This window comes from Globicephala melas, chromosome 17 (assembly GCF_963455315.2).
Source record: "Globicephala melas chromosome 17, mGloMel1.2, whole genome shotgun sequence".
Lineage (NCBI taxonomy): Eukaryota > Metazoa > Chordata > Mammalia > Artiodactyla > Delphinidae > Globicephala > Globicephala melas.
Window position 1 is genome coordinate 79467816 of NC_083330.1, and position 19200 is coordinate 79487015.

The 19200-nt window shown below is 55.9% G+C and overlaps 1 protein-coding gene and 1 long non-coding RNA gene across 7 annotated transcripts in view; one reads left to right on the plus strand and one right to left on the minus strand.

Annotated features, from left to right (window-relative positions):
- HSF1 (heat shock transcription factor 1) overlaps positions 1–18510 on the plus strand; it is an 18830-nt gene extending 320 nt beyond the window's left edge. The window contains exons 2-14 of one of the 6 annotated variants that reach the window (XM_030876150.3): positions 13204–13312; positions 13619–13755; positions 13958–14115; positions 15376–15451; positions 15520–15581; positions 15670–15766; positions 15846–15982; positions 16063–16332; positions 16687–16770; positions 17510–17615; positions 17698–17763; positions 17842–17911; positions 17986–18510. In XM_030876150.3, the coding sequence (XP_030732010.1) occupies positions 13204–13312; positions 13619–13755; positions 13958–14115; positions 15376–15451; positions 15520–15581; positions 15670–15766; positions 15846–15982; positions 16063–16332; positions 16687–16770; positions 17510–17615; positions 17698–17763; positions 17842–17911; positions 17986–18191 (1578 nt within the window). In that variant the 3' untranslated portion in view covers positions 18192–18510. The remainder of the gene's footprint in view (positions 1–13203; positions 13313–13618; positions 13756–13957; positions 14116–15375; positions 15452–15519; positions 15582–15669; positions 15767–15845; positions 15983–16062; positions 16333–16686; positions 16771–17509; positions 17616–17697; positions 17764–17841; positions 17912–17985) is intronic. The other 5 variants (XM_030876152.3, XM_030876153.3, XM_030876154.3 and 2 more) reach the window with 5 other exon arrangements.
- On the minus strand, positions 3032–4821 carry LOC132593697 (uncharacterized). The gene is made up of 3 exons (XR_009559437.1): positions 4146–4821; positions 3966–4054; positions 3032–3430 (listed from the first exon to the last, which is right to left on the minus strand). It is a non-coding gene; the product is annotated as an uncharacterized lncRNA (long non-coding RNA).
- Positions 18511–19200: the final 690 nt, after the last annotated feature.

Below are 19200 nucleotides of genomic sequence, written 5' to 3' on the forward strand. Positions count from 1 at the left end.
GGCGGGCAGCAGGGCGTCGGGAAAGAGCGTCCGAGGCCGCCCCTCGTCGCTCCTGCCGCGCGCTCCCCTGGGCTGGGCAGGAGGGGCCTCTCCTCCTCGGTCTCGCGCCGACTATGTGCGGGACAACTGCGGAAGCGCGTCTGGCCTTAGGGCAGCGCCCAGTTTCGCTGGCGAGCGTTGTGCCCAGGTGGCCCCCGTAGCTTCTTAGATGAGTTACCAGGGTGGTGGGGTCGGCAGCCTTTGGGAAGAAATCAGGGCTTGACACAGGAATTGGAGGGCGTTACTCTAGTGGAAAAGGAAAAGGAGCGAAAACAGAAAGCAAAACGTCATAAAGTTCCAGTGGGTCTCGAGCCCGTGTCCGGAGACCAGAGCCGGGTTTCCCAAGAGCGACTTTGTTTTTCATTCCTCTCGGGACGTCTTCGTTCGCGTCCCTGCCTCCAGTTGCCTGGCAGCAGGCTCGTTTCCGTGGTCTGACCCTGCAGACCGGACAATTCAGGCTTGCAGAGGTACAGCAGAGACTGTCTGGAGTTGCGGCCGAGAATCTGCCGTTCACGTCCGGGCTGTGACGTCGTGTCCGGGGAAGGCCGGAGCCATAGCTCAGGGCCGGCAGATGGGTGGCTTAGGCCGCCCTGGGCTGCGGAGCCTCTGGGCGCCTTCAGACATGCTTGCTCTCCTGAGGGTCCAGACGCTGGCTTTCTCAGACTCTCCTAAGTACTTGTCTTTCATAGTCTTAAGCCCTTAGGAAGGAAGCAGTCAGGGCTGAAGCGAGCCCAGAACTGGAGGCTGGGTCCTCGTTCCTGGGTTGTCTGCTGAAGCTCTGCCTCAAGAGGGGGAGAGGGAGTAAAGAGACTAGAAATCCTGCCGCGTCCTTGTGGGGGACACTTCGTGTTGGTCCAAGTAGCACATCCATGTGGCACTCTGCCTTCCCACTGCTTGTCTCTGTGATGGTGGGCAGCATTCCCAGAGAGGGGGCCGTGCTTTCCTAAAGCTTGTCCTGTTACCACCATCCCTTCGTTGCAGGCCTTGAACTTTGCAGACCCGAGGAAATGACCCCATGTTTCTGTCATCCTTCCTTCTTCCTCTTTCCCCTTTCCCTTAACTCTCGGGCAGCACTCTTACCCGGTTTGGGGAGGGGCATCAGAGATCTTTTGGGATGTTCCGAGCTTAGTCCTACTGGGGTGATCGCCCCACCTTTTGACCTGCTCACTGCTTCTGCTTAAAGATCGTGAGGCAGCGGGCGAAGCCACACCAGCAAGTTCTCCAAGTCCCACTGCCTGTGCTCTGGGCAAGGCCTTGGAGCAGGAAAGCGGGAACCATCAAGCCTGAGACAGCCTCGTTCACAGTGGCTGCGCCCCCCGCCGGCCCTGCTGGCACTTCCTCCCCGGGGGTAGAGGGGTGCTGACTGGAGCCTGTGCATTTGAGCCCCCCTGGTCTGTCCACAGGCCGAGCAGGGTGTGCTTGGTGCAGGACGCAGCGGGCGGGCTGGCTCTGCCAGGCAGGACAGAAACAGAGCCCTTTTCTGGGTTGGGCACGGTCTGCAGAGCTGCCCAGCCCCGAGAAAGGAGACAGCCCCCTGCCTAAGGCCTCAGTGATGCACACACAAGCCCCGGGCCTCTGTCAAAAAGTCCTCATGGAGACTTCTGCAGACTTGCAGCCCAAAGTCCAGCTTCCAGAGACCTTGGAAGGTTCTGGCATCTGTGCTCTCGGTGCCTTCCCCCTTGTGCTGGAAGTTTTCTCCCCATTCTGCCGAGGACTCTCCCTGCGTTTGACCCAGGGGACCAGGGAAAGGCGGTGGTGGGGTGGCTGACCCTCAAGGCTGATAACGTGGGGGGGTGGCTTCCGGCCCCAGAAACTCTGGCCGGGGGGCCAGTCCGGCAGTGTTGTGCGGCCTCTGCACAGCCCAGCGGACGGCCAGCACGTCGCTGCCCAGAGAGTCGTGTTGGCTCCCCCCCTTCCAGACCCCCTGCCAGTTACCAATGCGCTTGGTGTGGGGCCACTGCTGAATAGGCCGGGGCTGCCCTGCAGGACCCGAGGCCCCACCGCCCTCGGGAGGGAAGCTGGCGAATGCAGCGGCTCTCCTGACCCCACTCCCACAGGACAGGGACCGGGGGGGGGGGGGAGCGCGCAGGGGAAGGAGGCTCTCCTGACCCCACTCCCACGGGACAGGGACGGGGGGAGGGAGCGCGCAGGGGAAGGAGGCTCTCCTGACCCCACTCCCACGGGACAGGGACGGGGGGAGGGAGCGCGCAGGGGAAGGAGGCTCTGCTTTTAGGCTGCAGGCACCTCGAGGCCCTAAGAGCGAGGGCCTCTTTCGCCTAGGGTGGCCCATGTGAGCACGGGCAGTCAGAGGGTCAGAGGGTCACACTGGAGGGGCTGGCTGGAGAGCAGTCGCTGCAGTCAGGTCGCCAGCTCCCTGTGAGACCGACCCTTCGAGGAGGGTCCTGGTCACACCTGGCCACTCCGAGCTGGCCAAGGACCGTTTTCGGGGCTCCCACGACAGGCAGGGCTGCTCCTCCACCCGGCCTGGGAGCCAGGTGGGCCCCAGCAGGCCCTCCGCCCCGCCCTCGGGGATGGGCAGTGGCCCCGAAAGGCCCGAGGCACACCCGGTGCAGGCTGTGAGGGGCGCTGGGGGCCTCGAATCTGTGTCCCCTGCATTGGCAGGCGGATTCTTAACCACTGCGCCACCAGGGAAGTCCCTACCTGCTTTCTTAACTTGACCCCGGCCACACTCGGACTAACCAGTACTTGGTGCTCATAGAACTGTAGTTTGTATTTTTACACTAGAGTCCCCCCTCTTCCCCTTCCGTAGAGATATATAGGTAAATGTATAGATGGATGGATGGATGGATGAGACGGGCAGAGATCTATAAACGGCAGGCTATGTGTGTGGCCTCCTGTCTCTTTCCTCCCTCCACGGTCCTGGGGTGGGCGGGGGGGGTGAGGAGGGGCACAGGGGTCTCAGAAGGGGCTGGAGGGAGGGTAGATGGGCACAGCACACCAGAGCCTGAGCCTGCCTGGCTCCACTGGGCTGTGTGTGGTCAGAATTCTTTATTAAAGGACCAGGGAGTGGTCAGCAGGGTCCTTAGGACCCACCCTGGAATGAGCGGTCAGCTCCCATCAGATATCACGGGAGCCGGGTGAAGACCTCAGAGCCTGCACCTTTGGCTGCAGGGTTTCCTTGAGATCTGCAGGGCTCGCAGGGGCTGGCTTTGCAGGCTGTGGAAGGAGGGAGGCCGGCTCCCTGAATGTTTCCCGATCTTGGAGGCGCTGGCAGCTGCCCCACAGTCTCCTCCCACTGGGAGGGCGCCGGCAGTTACTGAGTCAGCAGTCACCCGTGTGCAGATGTTCAGCTGGGCCTGGAGACCCGAGCATGGGGCCAGCGGCTGGACATGAGCGGGGATGCTTTGGTCATGGGGCCTGTGCTGCGTCCCTGAGCAGAAATAAGAAAATGACATGAGGACAGTGCAGATGGTCCTATCCTCAGTTGAGGACAAGACAAAGGCCGGGGAGGGGACCGAAAGCGAGCTCCCCTCTGCACCCCGCCTTGTGCCTCCCGTGTCCTCCCGCCAGGCTGCGTTTCTCTGCTGCTGCGTCCACGCGGCTCTAGTGCTCACACTGCACGTGGGTGCCAGCGACACGCCCACTGCTCCCGGAGCACATCACACACACCAGTCTCTTTGGCTGGGGGACTAAAACGGGCCTTTTTTTCTGGGAATATACTTGAGAAGTACCGGTAGGCCTCTCATGGAATTACCGTGGATGTTAATCCTGTTGAGTTGTGGGCGCTTTGAGAAAATATTCAAAGACAGAGATCCTCCCTCTGTAAAAATGTACTTACATGCAAAACTTTGTATACGTTTCAGGTTGTTCACAGTTGTGTAGGAAATAGGGCCACAGACTCTGAATTTACAGTAAGACTTGATATTTACTAAGAACTGCATCGCAGGGGCAAGGGCATTGCTCACCAGCCAGCAGCTGGGCAACAGCTGCTCCCTGGTCCTGCCGTATTTCCCGTCACTGGTTTCCGTTATACCCAAGGGTAAGCCAGGACTTCCTGCAAGAATTGCACGTGGTCAGCAGAGGAGGAGGAGGCATCGGGCTCTGCGATGGACTCACCAGAAGGCCCTCTCAAACTTCTAACACACCTTAAGGTCAGGCTGGCAGGACACATCCAACATGGACTCAACCCACCAGCAGTGTTCAGGATTGTTAAACAGGAAGGACAGGTGAGCCCTCCAGGTGCCTAGGCGTTCTATCTGGAAGCAGTGTTCAGACTCTGAGAGCCCGGCCTTTGGAGAAACTGAGACAGCCAGAATTTGCAAGGCCTGGTACCAGAGAGGAGGAGCTGCACGTGAGCCCCTGAGGATCTTGGTCGAGTGCTGCTTTGCGCATCCGTGTGGGGGGCCTGGGAAGCCGCCCCAGAACTTCCAGGGAAAGAACCGCCGCTGAGGAGCCGCGTGGTGAGCGATCACCAGGCTCACCTAGAGCTGCCGAGTCATCTGATTCCTCACAGCCAGAGCGGAGAGGCCGCTCTAACATACAGAGCCTTTCACGGACCTCAGAACAGCCACGCCTTGAAAGTGGGGCTGGATTAGCCCCAGGGAAAAGGCTACCCAAATGCAGTGTGAACGAGCTTAAAAACAAGCCTTAAAAGGATCAGGGCTTCCCTGGGGGCGCAGTGGTTGAGAGTCCGCCTGCCGATGCAGGGGACGCGGGTTCGTGCCCCGGTCTGGGAGGATCCCACGTGCCGTGGAGCGGCTGGGCCCGTGAGCCATGGCCGCTGAGCCTGCACGTCCGGAGCCTGTGCTCCGCAACGGGAGAGGCCACAGCAGTGAGAGGCCCGCGTACCGCAAAAAAAAAAAAAAGGATCAGGCTGATCCTTTCCTGCAGAACTGAGGGTGCAGTACTCTTGAAAGGAAGACAACTAAACTCAGACACAATGTAGTAAAATTCTTCGTGTCCAGGATCTAGTCAAAACTAATAGATGATCCACTTGGCATGAGAATGTGACCTGTAACAAAGAAGGGAAGAGTCATGGTAACAGATCCAGGCGTGATGGAAGTGGCGAGCAAGGACATTAAAGGTGTTACTAAGATGCTCTGTTTGCTCAAAGTAGAGAGAAAACGTTAAGACAGAAATGGAAGATATAAAAAGGAAGGAAATTGAACAGAATATCTCTGGAACAAGTGTCCCATGCAGAAGAATTCCACATTATTTCTGTTGACTCCCTTCAAAGAGGTGACACGTAATTCCCACCCTTCAGTGTTGGCTGCACACAGACTTCCTTCTGAGGAGTACAGGAGGGGGTGGGGGGAGAGACTGTACAGTGGAGACGCCTGACAGACAGGCCTCCACCAGCAGTGATGAGTCACGTTGACGGGTGTGCCCTGCCGTGCTCTGATGGGCAGTGCAAGCCACCTCTGTGGTCTTCCTCTCCAAAAACTTACATAACCCCAACTCCTCATGAGGGGAAAACATCAGACGAATCCAAGTTGAGCAACATTCTACACAGAAGCAGCCCCGTCCTCAGAGCTGTCAGGGGCGTCAGGAACCAGGAAAGTCTGAGACTGTCGAGAATGACGTAAGGAGACGTGCATGGAATGGAATGTCTCAGATGATTGTCCTGGAATAGAAAGACCTATCAGGTAAAAACTAAGGAAATCTGAACAAACTGGGGACTTTGGTTAAAAATAAACTATCAACATATTGATTCATTACTTGTGGCATATGCACTAATGCAGGGTGTTAATAATAGGGAAATGGGGCGTGGGATATATGGGAACTCTGTACTGTCTAGCTTTTCTGTAAATCTAACTTTCTAAAGTTTAAAGCTTGTTTTTATAAGTCACTGGAGGGGATTAAACAGCAGATTAGAAACTGCAGAAGAAAAGATCACTGAACACTAGACTAGCAAAAGAAACTATGCCTGGTGATCACAGAGAGGAAAAAAAGACTGAAAAAAGTGAGCAGAGCCTTACGGGGATAATGTCACGTGGTCTGACACACAATTTAAGTTCCAGAGTGAAGGAGGAAGGAGAATTTTAGAAATACTGGTTGAAATTTGCCCCAGCTTTTTTTTTTCTTTGAAAGCTGTAAACCCACAGATCCAAGAATTTCAATGATTCCCAAGGAAGATAAAGCACAAAAATAAAAATGATAACCAATGCACATCACAATCAAATTGCTGAAAACAAGTGGTGAAGAGAAAATCTTAAAAGCAGCCAGACGGAAGAATAGGATAAGAATGAGACTGACTTCCGATCAGAGACAGCATGAGGCCTGGGACTGGAAGGGGCCCTGTAGGTGGAAGTCTGGTCAACACTCAAGACCTAGTGTAACTCACCACATCAACAGAACGGGGAAGAAAAGCCACACGATCTTAACAGAGGCAGAAGAAGCATTTGACAAGATTCAATATGCATTTCATGATAAAAACTCAGCAAGGGACTTCCCTGAGTGGCGCAGTGGTTAAGAATCCACCTGCCAGTGCAGGGGACACGGGTTCCGTCCCTGGTCTGGGAAGATCCCACATGCTGCGGAGCAACTAAACCCATGCACCACAACTGCTGAGCCTGAGCTCTAGAGCCCGCAAGCCACAACTACTGAAGCCCGCGCGCCTAGAGCCCGTGCTCCGCAACAAGAGAAGCCACCACAATGAGAAGCCCACGCAGCGCAACGAAGGATAGCCCTCACTCGCCACAACTAGAGAAAGCCTGTGTGCAGCAACGAAGACCCAACGCAGCCAAAAATAAATAAATACATAAAATTTTTTTAAAAGCTCAGCAAACTGGGAAGGGAAATTCATCAATCGCATAAAAAGCTTGTACCAAAAAAACCCTACTGCTAACATTATACTTAATGGTGAAAAACTGAATACTTTCCCCCAAGGCTGGAAAAGAAGGCAAGGATGTCTGCTCTTACTGCTTTTCCTTAATATGTTTGGGATGCCCTGGTCAGGCAATATGGCAAATCCATAAGTAAAAGACATCAAGATGGAGGTGCAAGAACTAAAACTCTATTCGTAGAAAACATTATTGTTTACTTAGCAAATCCCAAAGAACCTACAGAGAAGTTATTAGAACTAATGAATGAGTTTAGTGAGGTCACAGGATTCAAGGCCAATATACAGAAATGGAATATATTTCTATGTACCAGTAACGAGCTGTTGAAAATGGAAATACTTACAGTGCTACAAAAACCACAGAACACTTACTGGTTGTATTATCTGTGGCTGTGTAACTAGTCACCTCCAGACTAACTGCCTAAAACAACAAACCCTTGTTATCTCCCAGTGTCTGAGAGCCGTGAGCTGGCTGCCTCAGGATCTCTTGTGAGGGTGCAATCATCTCAAGACTCAGCTGGGGGGACTTTCCTGGTGGTCCAGCAGTTAAGACTTCGCCTTCCAATGCAGGGGGTGCGGGTTCAATCCCTGGTCGGGGAGCCAACGTCCCACATGCCTCTCGGCCAAAAAACCAAAAGATAAAACAATTAATACTGTAACAAATTCAATAAATACCTTGAAAACGGTCCACATCAAAAAAATCTTAGAAAAAAAATAGACTCAGCTGGGTGCTGGCAGCCTCAGTTCCTCACCCTGTGGACCTCTCCTTAGGGCTGCTTTCAGCATGTCACCTTGCCTCTCCCAGAGCAAGCGATCTGAGAGAGCGGGAGCCCAAGGTGGGCTTGTAATGTGTTCTCAAATACCATCATGTCTGCTGGATGCGGCTGGTCATAGAGAACACTTTTGGTAGATCATGGAAAGGGACAGCACAAGCTGTGAACTCCTGGAGGTGGGGGTCCTTGGAGGCCATCTGTAGGCTAGTTATCATGGGGTAGATCTTGCAAAATGTGTATATGTGTATATATATATGTATATATACACACACACACACACACACACACATATATACGTGTGTGATTTATTCATTGAAAACTGTAAAACATGGCTGAGAAAAAGAGGTAAGTAGATTCCACACAACCCCAGTGAAATCCAAGCAGAAATTTTTGTGTGCACTAACCTTCAGTTTATATGAAAAAGCAAAGGGCAGAGAATAGTCAAACTTTTTTTTTTTTTTTAAGGAGAACGAAGTTGGAAGATTCACACTATCTGATATCAAGACATACTGTAAAGCTATAATAATTAATACTGAGTGATATTGGCATAACTATAAACATACAAATAAGTGGAACAGACTAGAGAGTCCAGAAGTAGGCCCACCCATTCAAGGTTATTTGATTTTTGACAAAGATGCCACTGTAATTCAATGGAGGAAGAACTGTCTTTTCAACAAATGGTGCTGGAATAATTGGACTTCCACAAGCACAAATGTGAGCCTGTCCTGTGCTTAATACTATATACAAAAATTAAACATAGACTGAAATATAAGAGCTAAAACTGTATAACTTCTAGAAGGAAAAAACCGGGACACAAATGTTCGTAGCAGTTAGTTATGATAGCCAAAAACAGGACACAACCCAAATGTCCATTAACTGGTGAGTAGAAGACAAACTGTGGGACATCCCTACAATGGAATACTACTCAGCATTTAAGAGGAACAAACAGCTTACCCTTGCAACACTACGGCTGCATCTCAAAGGCATTATGCTAAGTGAAAGGCTACATACAAACACAAAAGGCTACATACCCTGTGATTCCACTTACATGATATTCCAGAAAAGGCAAAACTATGGGGACAAAAGATCAGTGGTTGCCTGGGGATGAGGGAGGGGGTTGACTGCAAAGGGACATAGGGGTGGTTTGGGGGGTAGATGGAAATGTTCTCTATTCCTCGCTTGTGCGAGTAAACAGCTGTGTGTCAGAAATGGAGAGCTGTTCATTTAAAATGGTAAACTGTATATAGATTATAGCTTCCTTTTCAGAGATACGGAGGTACATCCCAGACGGCCAGCCATGTGGAGACACCCAATCAGTCAGCAAGGGTAGAGCTCAGCAAGCAGTCTGGCCTAGGGTGAGACAGGATGTGCTTGAGGTCGTGTGGGTGAATGGTAGATGCCACGTGGGGAGACTGAGGCACAGTGGCAGCCTGCAGATACCACCATCAAGACTCGCAGGAGTGCAGACTCCAGAGGAGCAGTTTTCTCCCCCATTTCCATCTGACAGGACATCCATCTCCTGTGCCACAGACATTCCCCAGCAGCCCACCAAACTCTTCCTGTCTGAAAATGTGTGAGATCCACGTAAAGCAGTGCTAAAAGGGAAATCAGAATGGCGTCTGAGCTTCCACATTAAAGTAAAAAAGAGCAAAATAAGCCCAAAGCAAGCAGAAGGAAGGAAATAATAAAGACAACAAAAATCAATGAAATTGAAAACAGTAAAACATGATAAATGAATTCAAAAGCTGAATCTTTCAAAAGATTGAGATCGGTAACTTGTGGAATGACTGACAGAAGAAAAAAGGTAAATTACTAATATCAGGAATCACAGAGGATATATCACTACAGACGCCACAGGTGGTAAGAGGATAATAAGGAAGTACTACAAACATCTCTATGCATGTAAAGTTGATAAAATGGACCAATTCCTTGAAAAGCACAAACGGCCAAAACTCACCCAAGGGGAAACATAACTATTAGTGGCCCTGAGTCTATTGGAGAAATAGAATTCCTAGTCATAAACCTTCCTAGAAAGAAGTTTTCAGGCCCAAATGATTAGACAAAAACAGTCCAAGAAAATTACAGGCCAATATCCTTCATAATGTCTTCTATAAAATTTTAGCAAATCAAATTTGGCAGTACATAAAAAGAATAATGTCACAACAAATGGGATTTATCCCAGGAATGCAAGGATGGTTCAAGATTTTTAAATCAATATAATCCACCATGTTAACAATCTAGAGAAGAAAAACCACATGATCATATTATTTGATTCAGAAAAAGCATTTGACAAAATTTGACATTCGTGATATTAAAAAAAAAATTCCTCAGGAAACTAGGAAAACCAGGGCTAGCAGGGACCTTCCTCAGCTTGATACAAAAGGATCTCTAAAAAAAAACAACACACACACAAAAAATCCCACACCTAATATCATACATAATGGTAAGACACTGAATGCTTTGCTCATAAGATCAGAACAAAGCACAAAGTCTGTTTTCACCAGTTCTAGCTAATAGTGTACTGGAAGTCCTACCCAGTACATTAAGACAAGAAAAAGAAATTAAAGGCTAACTGGGGTGAGGGTAATTGAAGCCCCAGTATCCTCAGCCTGCCATGCCTGGGGTAGAGCCTCCATTCTATAGGCGGGGGCAGAATGGGGAAGAGGACCCTCAACCTCTTGGCTGCAATCACCAGGAATTTAGCCTCTTCACCTTCAAGTTGGACAGGATGAGAAATGCTGGTGGCCTGCCCCTCAGCAAGATACAGAAAGCCTTGGTTGTAAACTGAGGGGAGAGGAATCCCCACCTCTAGGCCATAGCCTCCCAGAGTGTCATATCAATCCAGGTGAACTGATGTGAGAAAGAGGGAGTAAGTTATGGCTAAAATGCTACAGACTCACTGTTCCTACTGAGTTTTAGGTTTTCTTGAATAAATGTTTCTTCATTTGTTACATGCTTTTAGGACAATTTCCAGAGACTTTAGATGACTTAAATAAGCTTCGTTTTTTTCCTCCTTGGAGTGGTTCACTGGATCTCCTTAGCTGCCTTCGCAGACAGAGAAACCTTGCCTTTATCTTTAGAGGATAGTTTTGCTGGATATCGAATTCTTGGCTGACAGGTTTTTTTCTTTCAGCACTTTTGGTATGTCATCCCACTGGCTTCTGGCCTGCATGGTTTCTGATGACAAATTAGCTGTTATTAGGGATTCCTTGTACATGATGGGTCTATTCTCTCTTAACTGCTTTCAAGATTCTTCCTTGGTCTTTTGCTTTCTTCAGTTTGATTATGGATATCTAGATGTGAATCTCTTTGAGTTTCTCCTTGGAATTTGTTAAGCTTCTTGGATATTTTTCATCAAATTTGGGAAGTTTTCTGCCATTATTTCTTCAGATATTCTTTCTGTCCCTTTCTCTCCTCTCCTTTATGCATATGTTGGTCTTTGGTGGCGTACCACATTGTCTCTGAGGCCTGTTCACTTTCTTCATTCTTTTCTCTTTCTGTCTCTCAGCCTAGGTAATCTCAGTTGAATATCTTCCTTCACGATTCTTTCTTATTCCTGCTTGGATCTGCTCTTGAGCCCTCTAGTGAATTTTAAATCTGAGTTGTTACACTTTTCAACTCCAGGATTTTTTTTGTTCATATTTATAACTTCTATCTTTATTGTTATTCTTTGTTCTAAGAGATATCATTCTTATGCTTTCCTTTACTTCTTTAGATGCCATTTTGTTTTGTTCTTTGAACATATTTCAAATACCTGATTTTAAAGTCTTTGTCTAGTAAGTCCAACATCTGAGCTTCCTTAGGGACAGTTTCTTTTGGTTGCTTCTGTCCGATGTATGGGTCATACCTTGTTTCTTTGCATGTTTCGTAACTTTTTGTTGAATGTTGGACTGTCCATTAATATAATGTGGCATTTGTTAAACTCAGTATCAGATTTTTTACGCTCGCCAGGATTTGTCGCTGTTTCTTGCTGTTGCTGTTTGTTTGTTAGCTCATTGGTCAGGGAGTAAAGGGAGCAGGAACGTCCTTCAATGCCTGGAGACAATAACCCTCCCAGCCTCTGCAGCGGACTCTGTATGTGCTGGGCGTGCCTTCACCTCCCAGCCAGGTAGTTGACACCTTGACTTTCTCCTCCACTTCCTGCTTATGCAGAGCCTCAGTCAGCCAGAGGTGAGAGGGCCTTTTCAGGTCTCTCTCAGGTGTGCACAGAGCTCTACATGGGCATGTGACTTCTAGATCCCCTGGAATATTTTGGAGCTTTTCAAAGCTCCTCTTGATATCTCATTCCCCAGCTCTTCCTTTTAAGTTTTCTGGTTAGCTTGTTTTTCCCTGTCTGCTGTCCACTGTCTTAGGCAGGCACAGGTTTCAAAATTGCCTCTAGATGTTTTCAACAAACATCCCTAGGAAAAGGCTTTTTATACTAAGAGAGCTTCCAGTCAAATCAAACAAAAACAGCCTTGCAAGTGGAACCTTCCAGGGAGTTGCCATACAGGCCTTGAAGGAGCCCCAGCCCCATTCTCACCCTGTGGCTGCCAGAATGCTGGTTCCCCCACGATTTCAGCTGTTGGTTTTCACAGCTACGGGAAAGGAGGCGGGAACAGGGCGAGTTTGAGTGCCGCAGCTCACTGATCTTGCTGAGATTCAACCATTTCTTGAATAAACTCTCCCCATGTTGGTGCAGTCCTTTGGGTGAGTGTCAGGGTTCTGAAGAAGTTGACTGAACATTTTTTGCTCGTTTTCTTATTGCTTCTTTGGAGGAAGAAAGCTGTAGAGGTCTGTCTTCCACCATTTCTCCTCACCTCACACTTACATCTGTTTATTGTCCCGTCTTTGTCCGTGTTGAGAAACGTTGCTGCGTCCTGGTCACCGCCACGGGGATCTTCCGGCTCTTCCCTGTCCCTCGTCCCAGGGGAGGACTGCACCCGCTCCCGGGCCCTGCCAGCACAGAGGGCTGCCTTGTCGCCCTTCCAGTAGCTTTTGGACTGAGGGCAGGAAAGAAATGGAAGAGCAGCGTAGCAATTTTTTGGGTTTTTTTTTCTGCGGTACGCGGGCCTCTCACTGTTGTGGCCTCTCCTGTTGTGGAGCACAGGCTCCGGACGCGCAGGCTCGGCGGCCATGGCTCACGGGCCCAGCCGCTCCGCGGCATGTGGGATCTTCCCGGACCGGGGCACGAACCCGCGTCCGCTGCATCGGCAGGTGGACTCTCAACCACTGCGCCACCAGGGAAGCCCAGCGTAGCAGTTTTGTTCATCTCTGTTTTTTGTCTCTGTTGCTAAAAGAAAAACAAAGCTGCGTTTCTGAACGTGACTGTGTTGTTTTCCTCCAGAGTAACAGAAATCAGGTTCCCGTTTTCTTGGCTGCCTCCGTTTGGGGTCTTGGCTGTTCTTAGGGGAAATTTGCTGATTAAAGCTAGCACGAGGCCCCCTGAGGGAGGGGCCTGCCGTGCTCTGAGGTGCTTCCTGAACGGCCCTCTGCAGCCCGGGTGAGCGGGCCTCGGCAAGGGTGCTGGGTCCTAGGGAGACCTCCACCCTGGGTGGGGGCACAGCCCCTGCACGGAGGCGGCTGCGTGACCCCCACGTCTCCTGGCAGAGTGGGAACAGCTTCCACGTGCTGGACCAGGGCCAGTTCGCCAAGGAGGTGCTGCCCAAGTACTTCAAGCACAGCAATATGGCCAGCTTCGTGCGGCAGCTCAACATGTGTGAGTGCGCCGCCCCGGGGCCCCACTCGCTGGCCTGGTGCAGCCCCCAGGCTCTGAGCCCTGGGTAGCCCGGGGGCGTGGCCCGGATCCCGAGCACCTGCAGGGGGAGGGGGTGTCGTGGGGGGTGTGGAGCCTCCCTGAGACCGAGACCACCCAGCCACCTCAGGCAGGGCTCCCAAGAGGGCAGTGCTGGGCATTTCCCCACTTCCCCAGCCTCCCTCGTTCTCCAGCGGGGCGGTGGCCGTGCCGGAGTGAGGGCTGGGTCCCCAGCCCTGAGGCAGCACTGCCCCACCCTGTCGCGCGCAGATGGCTTCCGGAAGGTGGTCCACATCGAGCAGGGCGGCCTGGTCAAGCCAGAGAGGGACGACACCGAGTTCCAGCACCCGTGCTTCCTGCGCGGCCAGGAGCAGCTCCTGGAGAACATCAAGAGGAAAGTGACCAGCGTGAGTAGCCCTCCTCCCTCCCCCACGTCCTCGGACTTCCCTCCAGGCCATCAGCAGGAGCAGCGTCCACCCCCTGTCCTGCTGGCCTGGCTGCACCGAGCCCTCTTCCTGCTGGCAGCCCCTCCTCCGTCAGCCACCACAGCGAAGGCCCCTCCAGACCGGCAGCCCCTTGGCCCTTTCTGCTGTATCCCGCCCCCCCCAGGCCATCTCAGTGACTGCTCCCCTGGGGACCCAGGTGTCCACCCTGAGGAGCGAGGACATAAAGATTCACCAGGACAGTGTCACCAAGCTGCTGACCGACGTGCAGCTGATGAAGGGGAAGCAGGAGAGCATGGACTCCAAGCTGCTGGCCATGAAGCAGTAGGTGCTGGGACCAAGAGGCCTCCTGGGGAGCAAGCAGAGGAGGGGGAGGGGGCGCCAGCGGAGGGTCTCTCCCCCCAGTCCCGCCCCACAGGCTCCAAGACAGACGCTTCAGGCCTTCCACTCTCCAGACAGAGCTAGGTTCAGGCTTGCACAGCCTCCCACCCTGCCAGGTTGAACTCGTTTCCAGAAGGTGGGGTTGGACCCGGTTCCCATGGCAGCAAGCAGAGCTGGGCTCCTCACGCAGCCCCCGAGCGCGTGCCTGGCATCACTCAGCACGGGTGTCACCTCTCCTCAGGCCTGGGAAGCAGGAAACACTTTGGGTTCTTTCTGGAACCCCTGCCCCTGGGGCATGTGTGGCCATCACAGAACCAGCTCTAGGCTCCCCCGAGCCAGGACCCCTATGGAGGCTGGCTTAGGTCTCCTCCCATGTACTTGGGGCCCTGGGGACCTCAGGAACCCCAGCCCGGGGTGGCTGGCCGTGTCTCGGTGAGGCCTCAAAGCCGCTCAGAGGGCCGGCCGTCATGCCCCCCAGACCATGGAGGATGCTCCTGGGCCCCGACTACTCACATCAGGGCCCGGCAGAAGCCCCTGGCTGGGTGATACCTGGAGATGGAACCAGGTGAACTTGGCCTCTGGGACATGGACACCTCTCAGGGTGAAGCCAGGAGGGTCTCTTGCATGTCAACAGGACATGCTGGGGGCTGAGCAGGGCTGGCCCCCTGGAGTGGCAGACCGTGGGCTGCTCAGGTGGCCCTTTCTGCTCCTCGAGGCCACCTCTGGTCCCCTCAAGGCACGGGACAACCCCCCCACATGCTGCCCTGTGGCCTGAAAGCTGTACTGCCCCCTTCCCCTGGACTCCCCTCCCATTCTCAGCCTCAGTCTAGGGAGAGTCGGCCAAGGGTGGGGGCCGCCCTCAAGGCTCTGCCACCTCGACTGTGACCGAGAAAGCCCCGGGGGTCTCGGCCCGGATCCTGGGGCGCACCAGCGGGCCCTGCCCAGGTCTCCACCACAGCCCCGCTGCCCCCGCAACTGGCACCCCTGCGCATCCTCCCTTCGCAGCGCAACAGCGCGAGGAGGGGCGGGGGCCCTGGCCTGGCCCCCAGACCGTCCCACAGCCTGTGCTCGGGTGGGGTGGGGATGGGCCGGCAGCTGGGCTTGTGACGAGACGCAGTCCCCCACGGCCCTGCTCCTGCCCGGGTGGGGTGGAGTGTCCGTGGGGCTCCCTGCAGCCCCCCGACGGCGCCTGGTCTGTTGCAGTGAGAACGAGGCCCTGTGGCGGGAGGTGGCCAGCCTGCGGCAGAAGCACGCCCAACAGCAGAAAGTCGTCAACAAGGTGCGACGCCGGCGGGCGGGGCGCGGGGTCCCTGTCTGCAGCCAGGCTGACCACCTCTCCCCTTGCAGCTCATCCAGTTCCTCATCTCGCTGGTGCAGTCGAACCGGATCCTGGGGGTGAAGAGAAAGATGTGAGGCACTAGGCATGCCCACCTCCTGTTGGCTGTGTCCTGGGGGCCGCCGAGGCCGGGGACGCAGCTAACCTGCCTCTCCCCACAGCCCGCTGATGCTGAACGACAGCAGCTCCGCGCATTCCATGCCCAAGTACGGCCGGCAGTTCTCTCTGGAGCGCATCCATGGCCCGGGGCCCTACTCGGTGAGCGGTGGGTGCCGCGCGGGGCGGGGGGTTGAGGCGGCGGCAGGTGCTGCATGTGGTCACCTCCCTCTGGTGGCAGGCTCCGTCCCCAGCCTATAGCGGCTCCAGCCTCTACCCCCCAGACGCTGTTGCCAGCTCCGGACCCATCATCTCCGACATCACCGAGCTGGCCCCCGGCAGCCCCTTGGCCTCCGCAGGCGGGAGCGTAGCTGAGAGGTGGGCCCGGCGCCTTCCCAGCAGGCGGGAGCGGGTGGGGCTGGTGGAGGCGCCTGCTGACACGTGCGCCCCCTGTGCAGGCCCCTGTCCAGCAGCCCCCTGGTTCGAGTCAAGGAGGAGCCCCCCAGCCCACCTCGGAGCCCCCGGGCAGAGGATGCCAGTCCCAGCCAGCCGTCCTCCGTGGTGGAGACGCCCCTGTCCCCGACCGCCCTCATTGATTCCATCCTGCGGGAGAGCGAGCCTGCGCCGGCTGCCTCGGCCCCGGCCCTCGCCGATGCCGGGGGCCGCCCCCCCTCGCCCCGGCCTGCCTCGGCCCCCGAGAAGTGCCTCAGCGTAGCCTGCCTGGACAAGTGAGTGCCGTCCGCTCACCCACCGGCTTCTGGAAGCACGGCCGGGCCCCTGACGAGGGCTGGACATGGGCGGCCATCAGGCCTGCGGCTTAGGGCTTGCTGGGGATGAGCTCGCGGACCTGGCCCTGAGCACAAAGCTCAGGGCTGGGGAGGGAGACAGATGCCAACCAGGTGGTCCCACAGCCCTTCCACTGCAGGAGCCCAGGCGTGTGGCCAGGCCGCCCTCTCCTGCGGCAGGCTGCTGGGTCCCTGTGTCTGTCCTGCTGCCCCAGAGGTGGGCAGGCGAGGGTGGGGCCTGGGGGTCTGCCTGGCCCCCACCTGCAATCCGGGGGCTCTTGTCTTTCTATCTTGCAGTGTGGCTCGCGCTCCACAGATGTCTGGGGTCGCCCGCCTCTTCCCCTGCCCCTCCTCCTCTCTACATGGCCGAGTCCAGCCAGGGTTAGCGCTGTCCCACTGGGGAGGGAGGAGGGCTCTGCCAGAGCTCGGGCCCCTCCCCAGCCGCGGACCAGACCCCAGCCCGGCTGGGAGCACTCAGCCCTGCCTGGTGAATGGGCGCCCCAGGCCCTCTGCGACAGGGACTGGCCCCCCGGGCTCTGGGGCCCCAGCCAGCACCCTGAGTTGCTGACTGACAGAGGGTGGCCCAGGTGTTGTGCTGACTGGCCTCCTCTAAGGAGAGGGCAGGGCCTTTTGGTTCGCAGCCGCCAGGCCTGGTCTTTCCTGGCGGGCACCGGGGGAGAGGCTGGCCCAGCCACCGCCGAGCACGGCTCCTCGCCGCCTCCTGCTGTCTTCCGGTGCAAAGGCCCAACCTTACCGAGCCTGAAGATCTGGGCGCCCACCCCATTCTGAGCACTGAACTCCTCCTTGGCCCTCCTGCCATCTTGACCCAGCCTAAAGTGCTGCCAGAGGCCTTACGGAGCCTCACGGTGACCGGGGACGGCAGGGCCTGAGCCACTCCCCCGGGGTGGCCAAGGATCCCGGCCCTGTGCACACTGCCCCGCCGGGCCCGGGCTGGCAGCGCAGAGGGGCCCTGCCTTGGAGGGCCTCCCGTGTGCCCGAGCAGGGTGGGTGGTGGCCGAGGGGAGCCCTTCTCTGGCAGGCGGGTGTGAGCGCTGGCAGGAAGGTGCCTGGGTGGGGACGCCCAGGGTGCCGCTTCACCCGATTCCCTCCGTCTGGCCAGGACCGAGCTCAGCGACCACCTGGATGCCATGGACTCCAACCTGGACAACCTGCAGACCATGCTGACAAGCCACGGCTTCAGCGTGGACACCAGCACCCTGCTGGACGTGAGTCCCGGCCCCGCCCCGGCCCGGCCCCGCCCCCCGCCCCGCCCACAGGCACAGCCTGACTGCCCTCCCTTCCCTGCAGTTGTTCAGCCCTTCGGTGACAGTGCCTGACATGAGCCTGCCCGACCTTGACAGCAGCCTGGCCAGCGTGCGTAGAGCATGGGGGTGGCGGGGTGGCGGGGGAGAGGATCCGGGAACCCTCACCACGCTCCCTCCGCCCCAGCAGATCCAGGAGCTCCTCTCTCCCCAGGAGCCCCCCAGGCCTCTTGAAGCAGAGAGCAGCAGCCCTGACTCAGGTGAGCTGAACCTGCCCGCCCCCGCCCCCGCCCCGTGCCCTCGCGCCAGCACGCTGACCTGCCCGCCCCCCCAGGGAAGCAGCTGGTGCACTACACGGCCCAGCCCCTGCTGCTGCTGGACCCTGGCTCCGCGGACGTGGCGGGTGGCGACCTGCCGGTGCTCTTCGAGCTGGGAGACGGCTCCTACTTCTCCGAGGGGGATGACTACACAGACGACCCCACCATCTCCCTGCTGACGGGCTCGGAGCCCCCCAAAGCCAAGGACCCCACTGTCTCCTAGAGGTCCCAGGAGGAGGGCCGGCCTGCGCCCCACACACCCCCACCCCACCCCCACCCCCCAGTGCAGGGCTGGTCTCAGTAGTACCGGGCCGGCTGGGCGGGCATGGCCCCCAGTCAGCACCGAGGGCCCAGCCCCATGAGCAGTTGCCTGCTGGGGCCTTCACGGCCACACTCGGACTGACCGGTACGCGGGTGCTCATAGAATTGTATTTTGGATTTTTACACGAGAGTCTCCCCTTTCCCCTTCTGTAGAGATATACAGGCATATACGTGGACGGACGGACAGACGAGACAGAGATCTATAAACGACGGGCTGTGTGTGTGGCCTCCCTGTCTCTTTCCTCCCGCGGGGGTCCTGGGGTGGGTGGGGGGGGGGTGAGGAGGGACACAGGGGTCTCAGAAGGGGCTGGAGGGAGGGTAGATGGGCACAGCACACCTGATCCTGAGCCTGCCTGGCTCCACTGGGCCATGTCCATGCAGAAGTCTTTTTTAAAGGACCGGGGAGGGGTCAGAGGGCCCCTAGGAACTCCATTGCCAGGTCTGCACCAGCTGGGACACAGGTGGGTGCACCGTTGTGTATCTGCCCAGCAGAGCCACCTCTGCTCTGCACTCATGTCACGAGGGGCCGGGCTGGCTTTGGCAAAAGGGAGGCGCGGGGTCTGGCAGAGGGAGGCGGTGGGAGCACAGCACCGCCCCTGCGTCAGGCAGCCACTGGTGAGCACGTGCGTGCAGCACGGGGAAGGGGCCAGAGCAGCGCACCCGACGTCCTGCCCCACCCGGCTCACGCGCTGCTCACCATTCTCCCAGCAGCCGCCAGGAGGCAAGGGTCGGGGAGATGCGGCCTGTAACCCCTTGGACTCAAAGGGCACCCCCAGGTGGCCTCCCTCTCCCCAAACCACCACCATGACCCAGAGGAGGCGAGGACCCGGGGCTGAGCAGCTTCTGGTTGGGGCAGGGGCAGCATGGCTCCGAGACCAGCACCCAGTCACCTCCTCAGACGCCCACCTTGT